The sequence below is a fragment of the Mustelus asterias genome, chromosome 6 (genome assembly GCF_964213995.1).
Source record: "Mustelus asterias chromosome 6, sMusAst1.hap1.1, whole genome shotgun sequence".
NCBI classification, from domain to species: Eukaryota; Metazoa; Chordata; class Chondrichthyes; order Carcharhiniformes; family Triakidae; genus Mustelus; species Mustelus asterias.
The window spans coordinates 56,179,802-56,202,565 of NC_135806.1; the positions used below are offsets into that span (position 1 = coordinate 56,179,802).

A 22,764-nucleotide genomic window follows, 5' to 3' on the forward strand; every position below is an offset into this window, starting at 1 on the left:
CACAGAACATGGACTGCAGCGATTCAAGAAAGCAGCTCACCACCACCTTCTCAAGGGCAACTAGGGATGGGCAATAAATGCTGGCCAGCCAACTACGCCCATGTCCCACGAATGAATAAAATAAAACCTGGCCAAACCGATTGATTATCAGCCTGTAAATCCTTCCAGTATACCTTATGGCAGGCAAGAAGAGCAGGAGAATTTCCAGCCTTATTGCAGAAAGTAGCAGCAAAGCACCACAGTAGTTTGTCAAAATAATCATGGACCAATCCAATGGAAATCATTGGTTGCCAACACCCTGTTAAAGCATGGAGAGGTATACCTAGATTAGGTTTATTGATATATTACATGGAGATTCATTATATGTTTATTTTTTGTTTACAGGCTATGTGGAAGCTCTGGTTATACCTGCAGGAGCAAGGAGGATTAGAGTTGTTGAAGAAAAACCAGCCCACAGTTACCTTGGTAATTGATTTTTGTCTAGAACTTACAGCTTACGTTTTCACTTATAAAAGGAAGCAAAGTCCAGGAGAAGTTATCATTACAAAGGATTCCTCCAATTACAGTTTTTGCCGGTTGTCTCTTCTCACCTTTCCTCCCTTTAAAATACCAACTCATGATTGGGTGCAGTTCCAAATGGAATGTTTTCCGAGAGCTTATAAAGAGAAAGCTAATGGCTCTAGACCTCTCTTCACTTCATCGTCAATAACTCTAAGCTAATATACTATCAGGTTGTTACTTGCTGCCACCTCTGCTGTCCCCCAAGGATTTATTCTTGGACACCTCTTATTTCCAATCTCCATTCTGCCCCTCAGCAATAACATCAAGAAACACAATGTTATTTTCCATGTGTGTGCTGATGGCGCCCAACTCAATCTCACCACCACTTCTCCCCATCCCTTCACTGTCTCTAAAGGGTCAGAATGTTTGTTCAACATCGATACTGGGAAAGTAGAAATTTCCTGCAATTAAATATTGGACAGTCTGAAACCATTCGCTAGGATTCTCTGGCCTCCCCCCATGGCATTTTTCTCGGCAGTGGAAGGGGACAGGCCGTTGGCCGGCAGTGGGATCTTCTGGTCCCACTGCTATCAATGGGATTTCCCATTGATTCCACCCCACACTGGCAGGAAACCATACCTAATACATTATCTGGACTTCTCTCACCCCATCCCCTCCCTCCCAGAACCGTGACATAGTTCCTCTTGTCCTCACTTTCCATCCCATCAGCCTCCACATTCAAAGGATTATCCTCTGCCATTTCCATCACACCAGCATGATGTCATCTCAAAAGGTACCTTCCTCTCTCCTTCCTTCCTCTGTTTGCATTTTAACGTGCCTGTTCCCTCTGCAACCCCCAGGTCCACTCCTTTATCACCCAGTCCCTGAGTACCTTATGCAATCGCAGGGGGTGCAACACCTGCCATTTTATCTCCTCTTTCGCTTTCCAAGGCCCCAAATACTCCTTCCAGATGAAGCAGTGATTATCTTGTACTTCTTCCAATTTAATACACTATAGTTTCTGCTCACAACATGGTCTCCTCTATATTGTGACAACCAAATACAGACTGGGTGACTACTTTGCAGAGCACACAACCCTGACCTTCCAGCTGCTTCCCATTTTAATTCACCACCTTGCTTTCACACTCACATTTCTGTCCTCCACTTACTGTTCCAGGTAAGCTCAACACAAGCTTTGAGGAACAGCATTGTATCTTCCGATTGGGCACTTTGCAGCCTTCCGGAATCAACATTGAGTTCAACAACTTTAGACCATGAACTTTGCCCACTCTTTTGATTTGTTTATTTTTGCCAAGTGCCAGTTGAATCTTGATTTCATGTTTTTGCTTTCTGACGAAACTGTTCATTATTTTACCGTTAAAACTCACTGTGGGCCAGTGTTTTGTTTCTTTGCTACAACGCTTACCACTCACTTTGCCTTTTGTTCCATGACGTTTTTGTTATTCAGTCTCTCCCACTCTCTAATCTATCCCAGATCTCTCCCACCTCGCTTTCAATATCATAAAGCCCATCACATTTCTAATTTCCTTCCAAGAAAGAGTCACATTTGACTCAAAATGTTAACTCTCTCTACAGATGCTGTCAGACCTGCTGAGTTTTTCAAGCACTTTTGGATTTGTGGCATCCTCAATATTGTGGGCAATATTCTCTGGCTGCACTCGCCCCAAAACTGGAGAATCCCGCTCGAGGTGAATGGACCTTTGCGTGGTCCCCCATCCCTCTCCTTGCTCATTATCTGAAGTTGAATCAGGCTGTTCACAACCTTGGTGTTATATTTGATCCTGAAGTGAACTTTGTATCAATATCTGCACTCTCAATAAGGCTGCCTATTTCCATCTCTGTAATACCACCCAACTCTACCTGTCATCCCATCTGCTACATTTGTTAACTCTCAGCTTGACTATTTTAATGCACTCCTGGCTGGCCTCCCATGTTCTACACTCCCCAAATTAAGATCATCCAGAATTCCGCTGCCCATGTCTATAGTCGCATCAAGTCCCATTCATCATCACCCCTGTGCTTGTTTACCAACACAGATTCCTGGTCAAGCAATGCCTTCCTTTTAATACTCCCATCCTCCTTTTCAAATTCCTCCTTGCCCCTTCCTACCTCTGTAATCTTTACCAGCTCACAACCTTCCATAGGTATCAGCGCTCATCTAATTATGCCCTCTTGAGTATCCCTGATTTTAATTGCTTCACCATGGAAACATACAAGAACATAAGAATTAGGAGCAGAAGTAGGTCATTCGACCCCTTGAGCCAGCTCCACCTTTCAGAAAGATCATGGCTGATCTGATCATGGCTGATCTGATTATGGCCTCAGTTCCGCATTTCTGTCCATCTACCATACCCCTTACTTCTTTGTGGATCGATAATCTCTCTAACTCAGCTTTGAATATATTCAGTGACCCAGTCTCCACTGCTCTCTGGGGTAGGGAATTCCACAAATGAAGGACCCTCTGAGGGGAAGAAAGATCTCCTTATCTCAGTCTTAAATGAGAGACCCCTATTTTTTCTTTTAAAAGCTGCACCCCTTAGTTCTCAACCACAAGGGGAAACATAGAAACTAGAAGCAGGAGTAGGCCTTTCAGTCCTTTGAGCCTGCTCCACCATTCATTTTGATCATGGCTGATCATCGAATTCAATATCTTGATCCCCCTTTCCCTCTATATCCCTTTCGTCCCTGGAGCTATATCTAATTTTTTCTTGAAATCAGGCAACATTTTGGCCTCAACTACATTCTGTGGTAGTGAATTTCACACATTCACCATCCTCTGGGTGAAGAAATTTCTCCTCCCTCAGTTCTAAAAAATTTACCCCCTATCCTCAAACTATGACCCCTAGTTCTGGACTCCCCCAACATTGGGAACATTCTTTCTGAACATACCCTGTCTAACCCAGTTAGAATTTTTAAAGTTTCTATGAGATCATCCTCTCAGCATCCACCCTGTTGAGTCCTCTCAGGATCTTTTAGGCTTCAATCAGATCACCTCCCATTCTTTTGAACTCCAGTGGATTTAGACCAATCCTGCTCAATCTATCCTGAAAAGATAGCCCCTTCATCCCAGGTATCAGACAAGTGAACCTTCTCTGAACTGCTTCTAATGCAATTATATCCTTTATTAGTTAAGGAGACCAAAACTGTACACAGTACTCCAGATGTGTCTAACTAAAGCCATGTAAAGCTGCAACAGTACGTCCTTGTTTGTATTCACAATTTCACTTGCAATAAAGGCTAATATTTCAGCTGCCGCCTTAATCACTTGCTGCACCTGCATACTAACTTTTTGTGATTCATGTACCAGGACACCCAGACCTGGCTGTACCGCAGAGTTCTGCGCTCTCTCTCCACACAAATATCTTCTGCTTCTCTACTCTTGGTGTTGAAGTGGACAAATTCACATTTTCCCACATTATATTCCATCTGCCAAATTTTTGCCTCCTCGACCTATCTAAATCCTTTTGTAAACACTTTTGTCCTCTTGACAACTTAATTTTTCTGCCTATCTTTATGTCATCAGCAAAATTAGTTACCATACATTTGGTCCCTTCATCCAAGTCATTGATGTCGATTGGAAATAGTTATGGCTCCAGCACTGATCCCTGTGGCACTCCACGAATTGCAGCCTCCCAATCTGAAAAAGACCAATTTCTCCCTATTCTCTACCTATTGTTAGCTAACCAGTTCTCTATCCATGTTACCCCCTACACCATGAGTTCTGATTTAATGTAGTATACTTCTGATACCTTATCGAATGCCCTTTGGAAATCCATATATTCCACATTGGACAGGTGTCTTTTTATCCACTTTGCTTGTTGGTTCCTCAAAAAACTCTAATTAATTAGTCAAACAGGATTTCTCTTTCACAAAGCCATATTGACTTTGCCTGATCCCATTGTGATTTTCTAAATGCCCTACTATTGCTTCCTTAATAATGGATTCTAGCATTTTCCCTAGAACAGACCTTAGACTAACTGGCCAATAGTTTCCTGCTTTCTGTCTCCTTACTCTCTTAAATAGAGTGGCGACTTCAGCGATTTTCCAATCTGCTGAGACTTTCCAGATTCGAGGAAATTTTGGAAAATGACAACCAATCCATCCACTATCTCAGTAACTGCATCTTTTTGAGACCCAAGTATGAGAGCCATCAGTCCAGGGGACTTGTCAACTTTTAGTTCCAATAGTCTTCCCAATACCTTTTCCCAGTGATTGTTTTAAGTGCGTCCCCTCCTTTACCACTTGATTTTCAAATATTCTTGGGATAACCTCGTGATGTTCATGTCTTGAGCTGCCTTGGCCCTAGACTTCAGAATTCCCTCCCTATCTCTCTCTGATCTCTCTGCCTCTCTAGCAAATTTTCCTCCTTTAAATCACTTCTTAATACAGTGGTTCCCAAACTTTCGGAATAAAAATTTGCTCGCGCCACACCGAATTTTTTATTGATAAGAAGTACATTTAAAAACAAAAGAAAACAACTCCTAGCAGTGCTTGATTCATAACATAGAACACAACTACTTTATTATATGATCATGGGACATCCAGAAAGTATAAAACAATGCTTGTTTAAACCATGTTTAAATGTTTCTTTGATTGTCCTTGAATCTTCCCGCCACACTTGCCATCCTCTCTCGCCGCGCCAGTGTGGTGCGCCGCACCCTTTTGGAACCACTGTCTTAATACCCCCCTCTTTGACCCCTTTGGTTATCTTCTTATCAGTTATCAGTGATATTATTTGTTTTATTATGCCCATATGAAGAGCTTTGATATGTTTCAATAGATGAAAGGTGCTATATAAATACATGTTGTTATTTTGTTGAGGGGTGTGGCATCAATGTGTCTCTGCAAATTCTGGTATAATTTTAATCAACCCAAAGCTTTCAACACAAAAGTTAGAATTTTCCTGCGGAATTGATACATCAGATTCTTTGTAGCTGACTCTTGGTGGAAATAAAGGTAACGCCATCTTTCACACAAAGTTTAGTTACTTCTCTCTTGTTGGTAAGATATTCGGTTGGAACCTTTTGTTTTTACTTTGCAATTGCGTCTATGCAATTTTATAAAGGCATAAGTAACAAACTGAAGGAGGGTCAGCGATTTACTATTTGGTTATCCATGTGTATAACAGTAACCTGTTCAAGTTTCAGTTCAAGTGTGCAATCATAAAGGGGGAGTTGCAAACTGGAACATTTCAGAATAGTTACTTTGCTCAACAAAAGCAGAAAATGATGGAGAAACTCAGCAGGTCTGACAGCATCTGTGGAGAGAGAATAGAGTCAATGTTTCAAGTCTGGATGACCCTTCGTCAGAGCTCTGACGAAATGTCATCCAGACTCAAAACGTTGGCTCTATTCTCTCTCCACAGATGCTGTCAGACCTGCTGAGTTTCTCCAGCATTTTCTGTTTCTGTTTCCAGCATCTGCAGCATTTTGCTTTTATCTCAGAGTATGAGCATAGCCAAGAAGTCATTTTAGCAGAAAAACAACCTTCAAGTGTGTTAATATATTATTATTGTATCACCTCCACATATTGTTTTTGAAGTTAGACCCAGATATTTCAAACTGCTTAACTTTTCTGTTCAGTAATAAGAGAGGTTATGAGTCAACTGTTGTATAGATTTTTATCAAGCAAAGTCTGCATTTCATATTGTTTTTATTGCTCGCTGTTTCTTCCTGGTGTTACCAATACTCAGACGAACATACTCTTGTCAGGAACCTCTCTTTAATTGTATCCAGAAATTTGGATCAAATAAAAAAATGAAGCTAACAGCGTTCAGTGAGGAGACTCGACATTCTGTCATTATTTTCAGTAACATACAAATCTTTATTCATGCTGCATGGTTTTTGTTTCATGTAAGTCAGTAAAGCGAGGCTGTGATTGAAATGGATGTAATTAAATGTGTACAGTGCATTTGGAGAGGTTTACATGGAGCACAGTACTTTAAAATCTGGAGCTGGCACAGGATGAAATGACTTCTTGCCTGCTTATAATCAGTAATTTGAAGCCTCCAGTCTGGAAATGCAAACTTACATTTAGTAAAGGTACAAATTTTACAATCAGACAGTGATGATCTCATGTATGCTTCAGCAGCCCAAGTATCAGCATGAGCTGGTGCAAGGGTGTCCTAAATATCGAGTCAGGATCGTTGGTTTGACAGAGTGAGCTGAATCAAATAGAAAACCTTTATCCAGAATGTCAATCAATCATCTGGCAAAATCACAAAGACCCTGCATTTATTTTTCTGTTTATATAAACATTGTAAATGCATCCAGGTTTTTCCAATGTGTGCATAAACTTGATGTCCCTGTACTTTCAAATTATGGCAACAGGAGTCAAACACCCTCTCTTTATTTTGGACATTACAAATCTGATTTTTCTTTAAAAAAACAACAATAATGTTGATCTAGAGACACTGGAAAAGGGGAATGCACACAAAGATACCTTCCCAGGCTGGGGAAACAGTTCCCTTGGAGTTGTATCACTCATTGACTGCCAAGTAAATGGACACCTCACAGGCATCGCCCCTCTTCACAAACTGTACAGGAAACTAAAGCATGTGCAATAAACTGCTGTTGGAATCCAACAAATCCAGTGCACGTGAATTCAGAAGTATAACCTTTCCTTCACGAAACTAAAAAAAAAATTTTAACCGCAACCGCAGGAAGTCAACAAGAAAAAAAAGTGGCAAAGCTTTATCTTTTTCTTAAAGAAAGGGCCATTTGAATTCAACCTTGAAGAAAGTGTATTTCCTCAAAGATAAATCTGGATCACCTTATTCTCCTTGATTCAAATTTGAAGGTCAATTGTCCTCATAATGCTGTTTAACAGAATGCTGAAGTGGTTTGGAAAGACATTTAGCTTGACAGTGTCTAATTTTATAATTTTAAAGGAGTCTTATCCATATTCATAAGTAGCAGTTAATGGACTGTCTTCTAATTAGAAAAGCATTTAGTAGTCAATCTAAAATATGTGTGACAGTGTAAACTGAGTCAGCAGTCCGCATCTTAGCATCTGCCCATTTAATTCCCCTTGACTTCAGTCTTATGGAGTATTTTCAGATCAAAAATGTAGTAAAGACAATAATGAAAACCGTTCCTATTAATGCAGCTGTCTGTACTGTCACAAGTTACTTGCTTTACCATTATTAACAAATCCGTACTTTTATGATGATCAGGTAGTACCACGTTTCAGTTATTCTTAGTCCTACTATCCGCTTGGCCGTTATTAAATGTTTACCTTCTAAAGTGTGAATACCTCTTACAGCTCTCCGAGATGCCAGCAAGCATTCCATTAATAGTGACTGGAAGATTGAACATCCGGGAGCATTTAACATTGCTGGAACTACCGTGCATTATGTAAGGAGAGGATTCTGGGAAAAGATTTCTGCTAAAGGTCCAACCACATCTCCTCTACATTTACTGGTATGGCCTTGAGAAGTTTTATCTTTTTCTACTCCCATTTCTTGCAATGTCTTTGTGAGGTATTACGTCGGGAAATAATTTGTTCTCTTCACAGGGATAAAGGTTCAAGGGCTGATTTTACTGAATCACTAAAATTGGAATTGAGTGACGTGTTGGATGGTATCATAAGGATTGATTTCAAAGGGCTAGATTTTCGGCGTGGAGGTGGGAAGTGGAAATCAACCCACCTGCAAGCGGGGGGGGGGCAGAAATGGGCAATCATTCAATTGCCACGGAAACAGGTTGGCAGCTAAATAGTGGCCGCAGGGGTGGGAACACAAGGTGGAGGCCTGTCAGCTGAAACGCGAGTTTGATTTAAACTCATCACGGCAGCCATTACTGTGGTTCATGTTTCACTGCTGTAACTGCACGGTGAAGAATCACAGTGTAATCACCACACGCACAAAACCTCATTTTCACAATGTCTCAAGAGAGCCAGAGGCCTAGAATCCGGATATTGGCAGCTCCTTGATTTTTAGGTGCATATCAGCATCCCCATGGAGAATGTGGCAAACCTCATGAACAAAGAACAATACAGCACAGGAACAGGCCCTTCGGCCCTCCAAGCCCGCGCCGCTCCCCGGTCCAGGATTGAATCCTGAATCCAGGATCCCCGCCCAATTTTCCAGCCTATCTACATACCAATATCCTATCCACCGAGCTGTCCCTCACAGCTACGATGCTTTGTTCATTACAACCTATTAACTTACCCCCACCCCCCCATTCCAGACCATGTGATCTCCAGGGAGAGGCGAAAACCCAGAGTGAAAAACCCCAGGGCCAATATGGGGAAAAAAAAATCTGGGAAATTCCTCTCCGACCCCCTGAGGCGATCGAAACGAGTCCAGGAGATCACAATGGCCCCGATCGGAAAATGCTTCCCAACCCTAGTCATTTCCACTTCCACGAACACCATATGAATTCCCTGCCCCCGAGACAGGTTCCCAACTATCCGCAGTCTCACTCTGTACTGGCACCAGCAAGATGATCGTAGAATGAAGCCTTGAAACGAGAAACAAGGAACAATTAGCCCGCGCCGCTCCCTGGTCCAAACTAGACCACTCTTTTGTATCCCTCCATTCCCACTCCGTTCATATAGCTGTCTAGATAAGTCTTAAACGTTCCCAGTGTGTCCGCCTCCACCACCTTGCCCGGCAACACATTCCAGGCCCCCACGACCCTCTGTGTGAAATATGTCCTTCTGATATCTGTGTTAAACCTCCCCCCCTTCACCTTGAACCTATGACCCCTCGTGAACGTCACCACCGACCCGGGGAAAAGCTTCCCACCGTTCACCCTATCTATGTCTTTCATAATTTTATACACCTCTATTAAGTCTCCCCTCATCCTCCGTCTTTCCAAGGAGAACAACCCCAGTTTCCCCAATCTCTCCTCATAACCAAGCCCCTCCATACCAGGCAACATCCTGGTAAACCTCCTCTGTACTCTCTCCAAAGCCTCCACGTCCTTCTGGTAGTGTGGCGACCAGAACTGGACGCAGTATTCCAAATGCGGCCGAACCAACGTTCTATACATCTGCAACATCAGACCCCAACTCTTATACTCTATGCCCCGTCCTATAAAGGCAAGCATGCCATATGCCTTCTTCACCACCTTCTCCACCTGTGACGTCACCTTCAAAGATCTGTGGACTTGCACACCCAGGTCCCTCTGCGTCTCTACACCCTTTATGGTTCTTCCATTTATCGTGTAGCTCCTCCCTACATTATTCCCACCAAAATGCATCACTTCGCATTACAAATGAAGAGCCATTTGCAGGATTCATTATGTAGCCTTTGGCAGTGGTGGCGCAGAAATGTTTGGAGAGGGTGCCAGTTTCGCCCAGTTGATGGTTCCTTCCAACCATCTGTACGTTCAACCAAGGGCTGCGGATGTCACCAAGGAACATTATGGTGGCACCCATTGTGGAGCATCACCCTCAGGCACCTTGGCTCCTTTGACAGTGGAAGCCTCTGTGCAGCAGGATGAAATGATGGAGACTGTTCAAACACATGCTGCAGCCTCTGGAGATTACCCCATGGGCACCTCCATAATGAGGACCACCACCACAAGCATCTCAGCCGCAAGCTCAAACTAGTGAGCAGGCTGACTCCACCTCATCTGAGTCCACAAAGGGATGACAGAGCGTGGAGACCACCTCCTTGCATGGAGTACTGAGTGGGTCACTGGAGTATCTTCTGCCTGCAATTTTGCACTATTTTCCTTTCTTAGAATCATAGAATCCTACAGTGCAGAAGGAAGCCATTTGGCTCATTGAGTCTGCACCAGCCACAATCCCACCCAGGCCCTATCCCTATAACCCCATGCATTTACCATAGCTAGACCCCTGATACTAAGGGGCAATTTAGCACGGCCAATCCACCTAACCCGCACATCTTTGGACTGTGGGAGGAAACCGGAGCACCCGGAGGAAACCCATGCAGACACGGGGCGAATGTGCAAACTCCACACAGACAGTGACCCAAGCCAGGAATCAAACCCAGGTTCCTGGCGCTGTGAGGCGAGCCATAAATATCGATGTAACCAGAAGGTTCTGCCAATGGTGCGCCACCCCCCACCTCCTCTGCTGGAAAACATGCTGAAGTGGGACCGGAAAATCCCGCCCATTGTAGTTTGTCGGTTTGCATAATTAAAATTTGGTAGAACCATAGGACCATAAGATGTAGGAACAGAAGTAGGCCATTCAGCCCATCGAGTCTGCTCCACCATGCAATGAGATCATGATTGATCTGATGTGACAATCTTTTACTCCAATTTCCCGCTTTATCCCCATAACCCTCGATTCCCTTACTGATTAAAAATCTGTCTGTCTCAGCCTTGAATATACTTAATGACCCAGCCTCTACAGCTCTCTGCGGTAAAGAATTCCATTGATTCAATAACCCCTGCACAAAGAAATTCCTCCTCATCTCTGTCATCAATGGGTGATCCCATACACACAAAAATGTGGAGCCCTCCTCTTAACCAGTTAAATGGTTTGGTAGAGTCCATATAGTAATGAGTTGCATATAGTCTGTGGAAGGACAGGTTTGATGTTTAAAGTTCCTCTTTCTGTTCAACCCTTTCTTTTGACTTCATGATAAAAATGTGAATAAAACTGCAGTCAGTACATTTGAACATGAGTAGAATTTGTTGGAAATAAACCTATTCACCAGTATGGGTTGTCCAAGTCACTTTATTATTTTCAAAATGCTATTACATCTTTATTCCATTTGAAAACAAGATCGGCCAACAAAAAAAAATGTTCTGAAATAAATTAAAGCTGACCACAAAAATTCTTATAGCTATGATTTTGCAAATGAAAAGTTTGTTGTCAGAGCAGGTACATCGAGCAAATGATTAAACAGGAGCATTAGTTTTGGAGGATGTCACATTCCTATCCAAATAATCAGCGGAATATTAAATGGTGTAAAATATTAAAAGTGTAAAACTAATTCAAATGTAAGAGCTGAAAGATTTGGCTCCATTGCTTACCTGGAGTTGGCCCTACAGTAGCTGGAGGCCCTGTGTGTGGGGTGCACAGTGCAGGTGGTGCCCCGGATTGGGCGCTGGCGTGGGCATGCCACCTGTGTGCCAGAAGATTTCTAACTGGCTAGATCAGAATGTCAAGCAGCCTTTCTAGAACATTTGACACACATATTCAACACTTTGACCTGGCAAGTCCATGGAACAAATTTGCTTGTCATTCAACAAAGAGTGCACAATTAGTTACAAGAAGGACTGCCCACAAACCACCCCGCCAGCTTTAAAGTGATCAGTTTAGCAAAGGTGCGACAGGCAGCCTGAGTTCATAAAGTCATAGAGGTTTACAGCATGGAAACAGGCCCTTCGGCCCAACTTGTCCATGCCCCCCCTTTTTTTTAAACCCCTAAATTAATCCCAATTGCCCACATTTGGCCCATATCCCTCAAAACCCATCTTACCCATGTAACTGTCTAAATGCTTTTTAAAAGACAAAATTGTACCCGTCTCTACTACTACCTCTGGCAGTTTGTTCCAGACACTCACCACCCTCTGTGTGAAAAAATTGTCCCTCTGGACCCTTTTCTATCTCTCCCCTCTCATCTTAAACCTATGCCCTCTAGTTTTAGACTCCCCTACATTTGGGAAAAGATATTGGGGGGAATTTTACCATTTTGAGTCTAAGTGCTGGATCTGGGCGTCAAATAGATCCGCGCCTGGAATCCTCTTTCCAGCGCGCCCATACGTGTTTTGCCGGCTCTGGCCCGATCCGCGCTGTGTGCGGGGCTTAGCGCTGGTGGACCGATCGGAGCTCTGAACTGCGCATGCGCAGTTCGAAAAAAATCTGACAGAGCGCCCGGGCACGAAACAAAAAGCAGCAAGCGGAGAGAGCGGCTCTCTGACGTTCATCCTCTGGTCGGGGGGGGGGGGAGGGGGGGGGTGTGACTGATCATCCCCTGAGGGGGGCAGTGGAAAGGGGGGTGACGTATCATCCCCTGGGGGGCGGGGGGTGACGTATCATCCTCTGGTCAGGTGGGTTCCGCTGCCTGTCTGCGGCCGATCCCTCCTGGTACCATCACTGGTAACTACCAGCCACAGCCATCTCTTCCACTCACTCGCACCTGCTGGGAAGAGTAATCTGTGGCTGGTAGTGTACCAGTGATGGTGCCAGGAGGGATCGGCTGCAGACTGGCAGTGGAACCCCCCCGACCAGAGGATGAGACGTCACACCCCCTCTCCTCCTCTCACCCACCTCCTGCCCCGACCAGAGGATGACCTGGGTCAGGGAGCCATTACAGTCTCTGACCCCGCTCTTCGGAGGCTGCAGCGGTGACTTCAGGCTTTTATTTTGCAGGTCGGTAACAGCGCGGACGCGGATCGGGCCAGAAGACAGTAAAGTGGGATTTGGCGGTCGGGTTGGGCGCGCGGTTCATTAAGTCGATTTAAATGCATGCAAATCGGGTGTTGGTAAAGCCGCAATCTGCTCGGAATCAGGTGCAGATCGCGGTATAGGCCCGACGCCCAACTTTACCGTGATTGTCCGCCCAAAAATGGGCACAAAGTTTTGGTAAAATCAGGCCCATTGACTGTCTAACTGATCTATGCCCCTCATTATTTCACCCCTCAGCCTCCTACGCTCCAAACAAAAAAGTCCCAGTCTATCCAGCCTCTCCTTATAACTCAAACTATCAAGTCCCAGTAGCATCCTAGTAAATCTTTTCTGCACTCTTTCTAGTTTAATAGTATCCTTTCTATAATAGGGTGACCAGAACTGTACACAGTATTCCAAGTGTGGCCTTACCAATGTCTTGTACAACGTCAACAAGACATCCCGACTCCTGTATTCAATGTTCTGACCAATGAAACCAAGCATGTTGAATGCCTTCTTCACCATTCTGTCCACCTGTGACTCCACTTTCAAGGAGCTATGAACCTGTACCCCTAGATCTCTTTGTTCTGTAACTCTCCCCAACGCCCTACCATTAACTGAGTGAGTCCTGCCCTGGTTCAATCGACCAAAATGCATCACCTCACATTTATCTAAATTAAACTCCATCTGCCATTCATCACCCCACTGGCCCAATTGATCAAGATCCCATTGCAATCCGAGATAACCTTCTTCACTGTCCACTATGTCACCAATCTTGGTGTCATTTGCAAACTTACTATCCATTCCTCCTATAGTCTCATCCAAATCATTACTATAAATGACAAATAATAGTGGACCCAGCACCGATCCCTGAGGTGCACCGCTGGTCACAGGCCTCCAGTTTGAAAAACAACCCTCTACAATCACCCTTTGGCTTCTGTCATTCAACCAATTTTGTATCCATTTAGATACCTCACCCTGGATCCCGTGAGATTTAAACTTAAGCAACAACCTACCATGCAGTACCTTGTCAAAGGCCTTGCTAAAGTCCATGTAGACAACATCAACTGCACTGCCCTCATCTACCTTCTTGGTTACCGCTTCAGAAAACTCAATGAAATTTGTGAGACATGATTTTCCACTCACAAAGCCATGCTGACTGTCCCTAATCAGTCCTCTAAATGCCTGTAGATCCTGTCTCTCAAAATACCTTCCAACAACCTACCCACCACAGATGTGAGGCTCACCGGCCTGTAGTTCCCAGCTTTTCCCTGCAGCCCTTTTTAAACAAAAGCACATGTTCCTCCCTCCAATCTTCAGGCACCTCACCCTGTGACTATCGATGATTCAAATATCTCTGCTAGGGAACCTGTAATTTCCTCCCTAGCCTCCCACAACATCCTGCGATACACTTCATCAGGGATTCATCTACCTTGATGCGCTTTAAGACTTCCAGCACCACCTCCTCTATAATATGTACACTCCTCAAGGCATCACTATTTATTTCCCCAAGTTCCCTAACATCCATGCTTTTCTCAACAGTAAATACTGATGAGAAATATTCATTTAGGATCTCATCCATCTCTTGTGGATGCGCACATAGATGACCTTGTTGATCTTTAAGAGGCCCTACTCTCTCCCTTGTTGCTCTTTTGCCCTTTATGTATCTGTAGAAGCTCTTTGGATTCTCCTTTGCCTTATCTGCCAAAACAATTGCATGTCCCCTTTTTGCCCTCCTGATTTCTCTCTCAACTCTACTCCTACATCCCCTATACTCTTCAAGGGATTCACTTGATCCCAGCTGCCTATGCATGTCATGTGCCTCCTTCTTCTTCTTGACCAGGACCTCAATATCCGAGTCAGCCAGGGTTCCCTACTTCTACCAGCCTTGCCCTTCACTCTAAGAGGAATGTGCTTACCCCAAACCCTGGTTAACACACTTTTGAAAGCCTCCCACTTACCAGACGTCCCTTTGCCTTCCCACAGGCTCCCCCAATTAACTTTTGAAAGTTCCTGGTGATACCATCAAAATTGGCCTTATCCCAATTTAGAATTTTAACTCTTGGGACAGACTTATCATTCTCCATAGCTATCTTAAAACTAATAGAATTATGGTCACTGGTCCCAAGGTGATCCCTCACTAACACTTCTGTCACCTTCCCTTCCTTATTTCCCAAGAGGAGGTCAAGTTTTGCCCTCTCTCTAGTCGGGCCATCCACATACTGAATGAGAAATTCCTCCTGAATACACTCAACAAATTTCTCTCCATCCAACCCTCTAATACTATGGCTGTCCCAGTCAATGTTGGGACAATGTTCAGGGAATTCATTTGTTAGCTGTGCAGTTAAAGAAACAATAAGTTTAGAGTGTGGGTTTAGGGTGTCTCGGAGAGGTAGATAAGTGAAAATTATCAAGTGAATCATAGAATCCATAGAATCATAGAATTCCAACAGTACAGAAGGAGGCCATTTGGCCCATTGAGTCTGTATCGACCACAAACCCACCCAGGTCCCATCCCCGTAACCCCACACATTTACCCTGCTAATCCCCCTGACACTTAGGGTCAATTTGGCATGGCCAATCCACCTAACCCGCACATCTTTGGACTGTGGGAGGAAACTAGAGCACCCGGAGGAAACCTGTGCAGACACGGGGAGAAAGTGCAAACTCCACACAGACAGTGACCTAAGGCCAGAATTGAACCTGTGGCATTGTGAGGCAGCAGTGCTAACTACTATGCCACCGTACCCCCCAGAATGTTCAAGAGTTCACCAGAAGAAAACCATGTGCAACTGTGCCAGTCCCAAGTGAGATCCCTTTGTGTCAAGCTAGTGGTAACTCTTCACTGATTTACGAGTCTGTAAAGATATTGCTGGGGCCAAGGAGTAGTGTGAATTTGAATCATCATCTTGTGGTTGCCCATTATCAGCATCAGCTGGGATCATAGCAAAGTCCCCATCTGAGAACCCTGTGGCAGAGCTCAAATGTGACATCAGTCACTCAAGTCAGTCACTCACTCACTCTCCCCCCACCCCGCCCAAACACCCAATAAGTTGGCATACAAACTATCTTATCCCCCAGACTGGCTGCCGTACAGTTGTGCCCTGTGACATCCCACTTGCAGACTCCAATTGCATACTAGCCACTCAGGTACTTGCAGTGCCAGTATCTGAACTGGTAGCTGTGAGAGCCAGATCAAGTGATGGACCTCTTTTATCAATGCTATGCCATTGTTCTCTCTCTTCCTCCTCTATGTTCTGTGGCTTGGGTACCTGGAATCAGAAATCAGAAAGGGGACAGTTGACGTTGGGTATAGTGATTGGAGAGGAAAGAAAGATGTCCATGGTCACACCATCAACAGCTTGCACATTATGTAATATCACAGGATGTGGAGCAGCTGTGAGGTGGGAATGGGTATAAGTCAGGAACATATGATAATGGTCAGTGCTCTTGGTGACGCCAGATACCACAGTTGGCCCCTTGGTGCAGAAAACCCATCTCCTCCTTGGAGCTGAGGAAATTCAAGCATCCTTATCCGCACTGATTCTGCCCTGCTCCCAGGGATTATGGGCCAGATTGTCCTCCAAGAGAGATGAGAGCACATCTTTTAATTGTGATGTACTGTTTTTGGGTGATTTGCCTGTCACAGCTGAATAGTTGAAGGCATATGGAAGCAGCTGGAGGTAGATGTGTACCTGGAATCACTGGAAGGAGTGTGAAGGTGAGGTGGAGTCCCCGGATGTTATACCTGATCTTGACTGCTGGGGACTACTGCTGGGTGAGTGATGAAGATGAGGTGCATTGAGCAAAGCGGTGGTAGGAGATGTCCTTTGTAGATGCATTTACTGAGATTGACCACCCACATGAAGCCATTTTGCATCTTGTGATTCTGCTGTCAGGCCCTGGGGGCCAGACTCCAGGTACTGATCTTCCTGGCCGTATGTTCCTCGCCCACTTCTGAGAACTTGAAAGTGAAGGCATCCTGGTTTCCCCCCCACCCCACCACCACCCCCCCCAAACTTCCACCCCCAGCTGGAGGAAAATGGCCTCCTCCTCCTGTCACCTTGAACTACTAAGGTGTCTCCCATCACCACATCCATGAACTGAGGAGCCATTCTTCTCCCTGGTGTTGAATTTGCGCAGGTCATGCATATAGCCAGTGTTAATACAGGCATCCAGCAGTCAAAGTAACTCTCAAAAAGTTAGTAATGAAGGTACAGCAAGTGGTCAGGAAGGCAAATGGAATGTTGAAGTTTGTTACAAGGGGAATGGAATATAAAATAGGAAAGTCTTACAGGGCATTTGTGAGCTAATATCTGGCATATTGTATCCAGTTTTGGTCTCCTTACTTAAGACATGATATAATTGCATTAAAAGTAGTTCGGAGAAGATTCACGCAACTGATTCCTAGGGTGAAGCAGTTACCTAATAAACAAAGATTTGACAGATTGGGCCTGTATCCTTGGAGTTTAGAGGAATGAGAAGTAATCTTATGGAAATATATAAAATGCTGAGAAGATGCTTCCCCTTAAGGGAGAGAATGGAACCAGGAGACAGTTTAAAAATAAGGGGTGTCTCTTTTAAGATAGGGATGAGGAGAATTTTTATTTTCTCTCAAAGGGCATAGTTGCTGGAATTCTCCAGATAGTGGAGGCTGGTTCATTAAATATTGTTGAGGCTAAGTTAGACAAATTATTGTTGGCAAGAGAGTCAATGGTACAGGGTTAGAAAGAAAAATAGATTTGAAGTCATAAGCAGATCAGCCATGATCTTATTAAGTGGCGGAGCAGGCTCAAGGGGCTGAATGGCCTGCTTCTGCTCCTAATTCATATGTTCATATTTGGTATCTTTGGGGCGGCATGGTGGCACAGTGGTTAGCACTGCTGCCTCACAGCGCCAAGAACCCGGGTTCAATTCCGCCTCTGGTGTCTGCGTGGGTTTCCTCCGGGTGCTCCGATTTCCTCCCACAGTCCAAAGATGTACGGGTTAGGTTGATTGGCCATGGTAAATTGCCCCTTAATGAAAGGGGGATCAGGAGGGTAAATATGTGGGGTTACGGGACAGGACAGTACTATTGTCAGTGCTCGATGGGCCAAGTGGCCTCCTTCTGCACTGTAGATTCTATGATCTTCCTTCCACTGTATGTAGCTTTCCTTTCAGAGAAGCAGAAGTCTTTAAGAAGAGGCAGCTGGCTACACCACCTGCTATCAGCATATGCTGCATGTGCATATGCTGCTCAGGCAGCCACCAAGATCGTGTGCTACCTGCCTCAACAAGAATGGTCAAGGGCAGATCACAAATTGTGGTCTCCATCTGAAAATGAGCCTTGACAAAATGTTAGTCCAAGCAATTTTCACATTCAAAGATGAATGCAGCAGTGTCATCACTAAATGTTGGAATGTGGAGGCCAGGTAAGTGGTAGGGGTTTTGGGGAGAGGAGGGTATGAGACACCTCGGGGAGTAGTGGGGGAGAGGGGTGGGGTGCGATTAAGGTCCCGGAGGATAGGCTGAAGGGCAAGGGAGGTCTAGAGGTCACCAGGCCTTCTCTGGAGGTTTCCTACCATCAGAAGGGGGCTTTTGATGGAGGTACCTTCTGCCTGAGATGTAGGTTTTAAAAAAATTTTATTCCCCCCCCCCCCCTCAATTTGTCATCTGCCCGCCAACCTAATAATTGAGGCAGGGCAGGAAAAGACCCTTAAGTGGCCATTGTGGCAAGGGCAGACTTCCCTCCATGGTCCTGCCCACTCCACCATAAATTGCTTTCAGCACGGAGTTAATCCCATCCATGCAATTTCATGCTCCCCCACTTCACCCCCTTCCCACCTGTACACCTGCCGGGGGGAGAGCGTAAGCTTCAGACCCAGCTCATTACGAGTTACTCATCTGCAAGTTTATGGATTTTCCAATATCAAAACTATTGTCCACCAGCTGAGAAATTATATTTCAGACCATGGTAATGTCAGTTCCAATATTCAATCATAGAAAATTCAGCTCTATTGTGTCTGTGCAAGTGCTAGCACCTTGTTGAAGCTCCCTACTTTTCATTTGTCTATGCATTTTAAAATTTCTGTCTGTTGTGCTTTTAATAGCTGCAATTAACCTACCTTAAATAACCATTTTACCACCTTGCAGTAATGCATTCCATATTTTAAATAGATGTTTGTGCGTGAGCCTCTTCTAAACCCCCCTTTATGATTTCAATACCATTCCTAAGTATCTGCGCCCTTATTATAAATGCAGCAACTACAGATATATTTACACTATTTCATGGATTTCGGCACCAGTATCATTCCCTTCTCCTTCATATATTTATCTAGCCCCCTGTTAAATGCACCTATACAGTTCACTTCAAATGTTGGCAGTGAATTCCATATTTTCACCACTCTTTGGGTAAAGAATTTTGTTTCTGGATGTGGTAGGGGATTTGGGGATTTTTTGGGTGACTATATATCTTATACTGATAGCCTTTAGTTTTGTTCCTCCTCACGAGTGGAAATCTATCCGTGTCTAGTATATTAAAAACTTTCATAATTTTAAAAACCTCCCTTAAGTCACTTTTAAGCCTTCTCCTTTCAACTTAAAAGGCAGCCTGCCCGATGTTACTTTCCATTGACTTCCATGTATATGACAAGTGGTTTATCTCCTGCCTCCTGAATAGTCGTCCTGCTGATATTGAATTTCACTGTCTACCATAATATCCTTTCTTTTGGTGCTATAATTACGTCAAAGCTTAATTATTCCATCTTCCCGTTCCCCATTCCTTATTTTGCTTTCACGATCTCTTCTGAATATGTTATTTATCTCCCAATTCTGCCTCATCTGAAGCCAAGTTTCTTTTGAAGTTGCAGCATCACACTATCCCATCCCTATAAATGTTTGTAGTTCTGCAATTTAATTCAGAATACCAGATGCATTTGTATTTAGACGTTTCAACCTTATCCCATCATTACTCCCTGGTATCAGCACAGTGGCTTTGTGCCAAATATCAGATTCAAAATGTTAACTCACCACTAGGCAGCCTGGAGCCAATCCAATTTTTCCTACCAGAAAGACAAGACCTTAATGTGTTGGGAATTTTACTAGAAATACTTTCTCCAGTACTGTATCCATTTTAAAATTAAAAGTGTATTTGAAATAAATAATAAACCTGTTAACCAATAAGACAGGTTCTCCCTTATATACGTCAGCATTTTTTTCCTTAACTCTATGTATTCTTAATTTCTCCCCATCTCCTCTTGGGTAAATCTCTCCCTTCTTATCCAGGAGTTTAGTAACTAAAACTCACAACCATGCCTCTAATTAATCTCGGTGTCAGGAAATTTCTGTTCATGTGGGTAACAAGGCAACTAACCTTCATTTTTTTCCCCAGTTGTTCTAAAATTGATCCAAGTGCCCAACACAATGTGAAACTATCTCTCCTACAGCACTCTTCCAACTATACGTTAAATTGTCCAAACTGAAACCTGGCAAAGAAAAAGGACAATCTGGTACCAACAATTTTATAACAGCAAAATACTCTGAATGCCAGAAATCTAAAATACAGAAAATACCAGACGTATCCAGCAGGTCATGCAGCTTTTGTGGAGAGAGAAACAGAATTGGTCAATTACCTTACATCAGAACTCATCAATTTTATACCTTTCCCAAGTTGGAAATTGCCTTCTGTATGTGTAACTTAAATGCACAAAGGTATTTGAAGAACTCAGTGCAGTTCCACTTGAACAAGTAGGCCTGTTGTCGCCAATGTTTAAATGGAAGGAATTGTACAAACAGTTAACCATCTCAATAGGTTCAAGATGTGGACAATCACATTTGGGAAGTTGACTTCTTATTAATTTCAAGGCTGTTATATGAAGGAATGACATACCTTGATATTTATAAGACTCCAACATTTCTGTATGTTGTTTTGGTTTGTAATTTCAGACACAGGTTCTGAGTAGAACCCATTTGTAAATGTTGAAATGGTAATTACATAATTACAGTGCTGATGGACAGATATACTTTTATTTCCTCTTTCTTCCTGGCCACTTATGTATAACATAATCCGCACAAAAGTTTGACTATGCAACTATTTGAATATTTCCATGTGCTGTGCAATAAATGAAAACGAAAACACAAATTCAAAGTTTATTTTGTTGCAAAGTTAACTGTGTCGTATCCAATTGTAACAATGTAGCATTAATATTGGACTAATGCATTCAAAATGCATTCATTAAGGAAGTTACTTTTCATTCTGCGCAACAACTAGGTGAAACGTGATGAGGAAGGTATTCAAAAATTGTTGCTTGTAATAAAAAACATAGATTCTGTAGTTGGCCAGTATTGGAATCATTTTTTCCAACTTTTTTAAATACCTGTGGAGTGTTGGTTGCAAACACGATACATCTCGGGCAACGGTTTTACTTTGTCACTTTCATAGATCTTGGCCCTGAGCACTGATGGAGCGGGAGATTTGCTCCTTTGCTGGTAGCATGCTTTCCACACTTTCAGTGGCATCGCTGCAGGGCAAATCTATTTCCGTGGATGGCCAACAGTGGGGGCGATTCTCCCACCCCACCACACTAATTTTCTAGCGCAGTGGGATGGGAGAATCTCACAACCGGGCATGCGTGGGATTCGCGCATGCATTCCCGCCACGAGTGCATCTCCCGGCGCAAGACTTCCGGCACCGTCAGAGCTGCACTGGAAACGGGCGGGAAGACCAGGTAAATAATTTTAATATATTTTAAATCTGTTTTTAATGTGATTAGCGGGCCCGGGACTGAAGTCTCCGGGCCCGCTAGCATCTCCCACACCCACCAGAGTGTTTCATGACAGCGGGGATTACACTAGCTCCCCACATTCAGGGAACTATTGGGACGACCCCACTGGAGTGAAGGAGAGGGCAATCAGGGCCTCCCAGGGTGTCAGGTGGTGGAGGGGGTGCCCCCTGGGCATGGGCAGCCTGGGCCTCCTGACACTGCCCAGCAAACGGGCAGCTGACAGTTCGGGGCCACTGTGCATGCGCAGAGGTTTCACCCTCCCAGGCGGGAATGGGCCCCATCCGTTGAAATCTAATGATATTCACGCTGGTGGCCTCTCCAGTGCACAGAGTGTGGGAGATCCTAGCCTGAACTCCCACTGAAACAAACAGTGCGAATTACTCCAGTTTTCCTGCAAGTTCGACACTTCGAATTTTTTTGGGAGAATTCCGGCCAGTGTCTACCATTTACCCTAGAAAGTGACTGTAGCATAACTATTATCAGTTCAAACTTGGATTTATTCCAGTAAAGGTTGACTTTTTTTTTCAGACTTTGTAAATATTGAAGCAATCTCTCATGTTGGTTAACAGGTTTATTATTTATTTCAAATATTCTTTCAATTTTAAAATGGACACAGTACTGGAGGAAGTATTTCTAGTAAAATCTCAACACATTAAGGTCTTGTCTTTCTGTTAGGAAAATTTGGATTGGCTCCAGACTGCCTAGTGGTGAGCTAACATTTTGAATCTAATATTTGGTACAAAGCCACTGTGCCAATGCCAGCGATGATTCCTTCGGGGATTAGCTCCATATAGACAGTACGCACCAGCATGAAGCCCGTTTCCAATCCGAGCACATTACTGTTAAATTTAGCATCTTCAGCTTGATACTGTGTACTCTGTATCAAATTATTTACGACTGCAAACCGTGTCAGCCAGTTACTCAGTTGTGATCACCTTTTAATCAACTGCCAGACCTGAGATGCTCAATTTCCACAGTTCTGTGGCAGGTCTATCATGATCATGAGCAAAAGACCTTAAAACCTTTTGATATTTTAGCCAAATTGTGGGAAATATTTTCTGTTGAACAATTCTCTCTCTCAATTTTTTTTAAAATAGGGCCAAATAGTTTCAAGCTTTTTTAAAAGTTTATTTATTCATGTCACAAGTAGGCTTACATTAACACTACA

At 43.8% G+C, this 22,764-nt stretch overlaps 1 protein-coding gene across 1 annotated transcript in view; it reads left to right on the top strand.

Annotated features, from left to right (window-relative positions):
• LOC144495299 (A disintegrin and metalloproteinase with thrombospondin motifs 19-like) overlaps window positions 1-22,764 on the top strand; it is a 461,034-nt gene that overhangs the window by 343,838 nt on the left and 94,432 nt on the right. Inside the window, exons 16-17 of the mRNA XM_078215388.1 lie at window positions 385-465; window positions 7,786-7,943. Of these exons, the coding sequence (XP_078071514.1) occupies window positions 385-465; window positions 7,786-7,943 (239 nt within the window). The remainder of the gene's footprint in view (window positions 1-384; window positions 466-7,785; window positions 7,944-22,764) is intronic.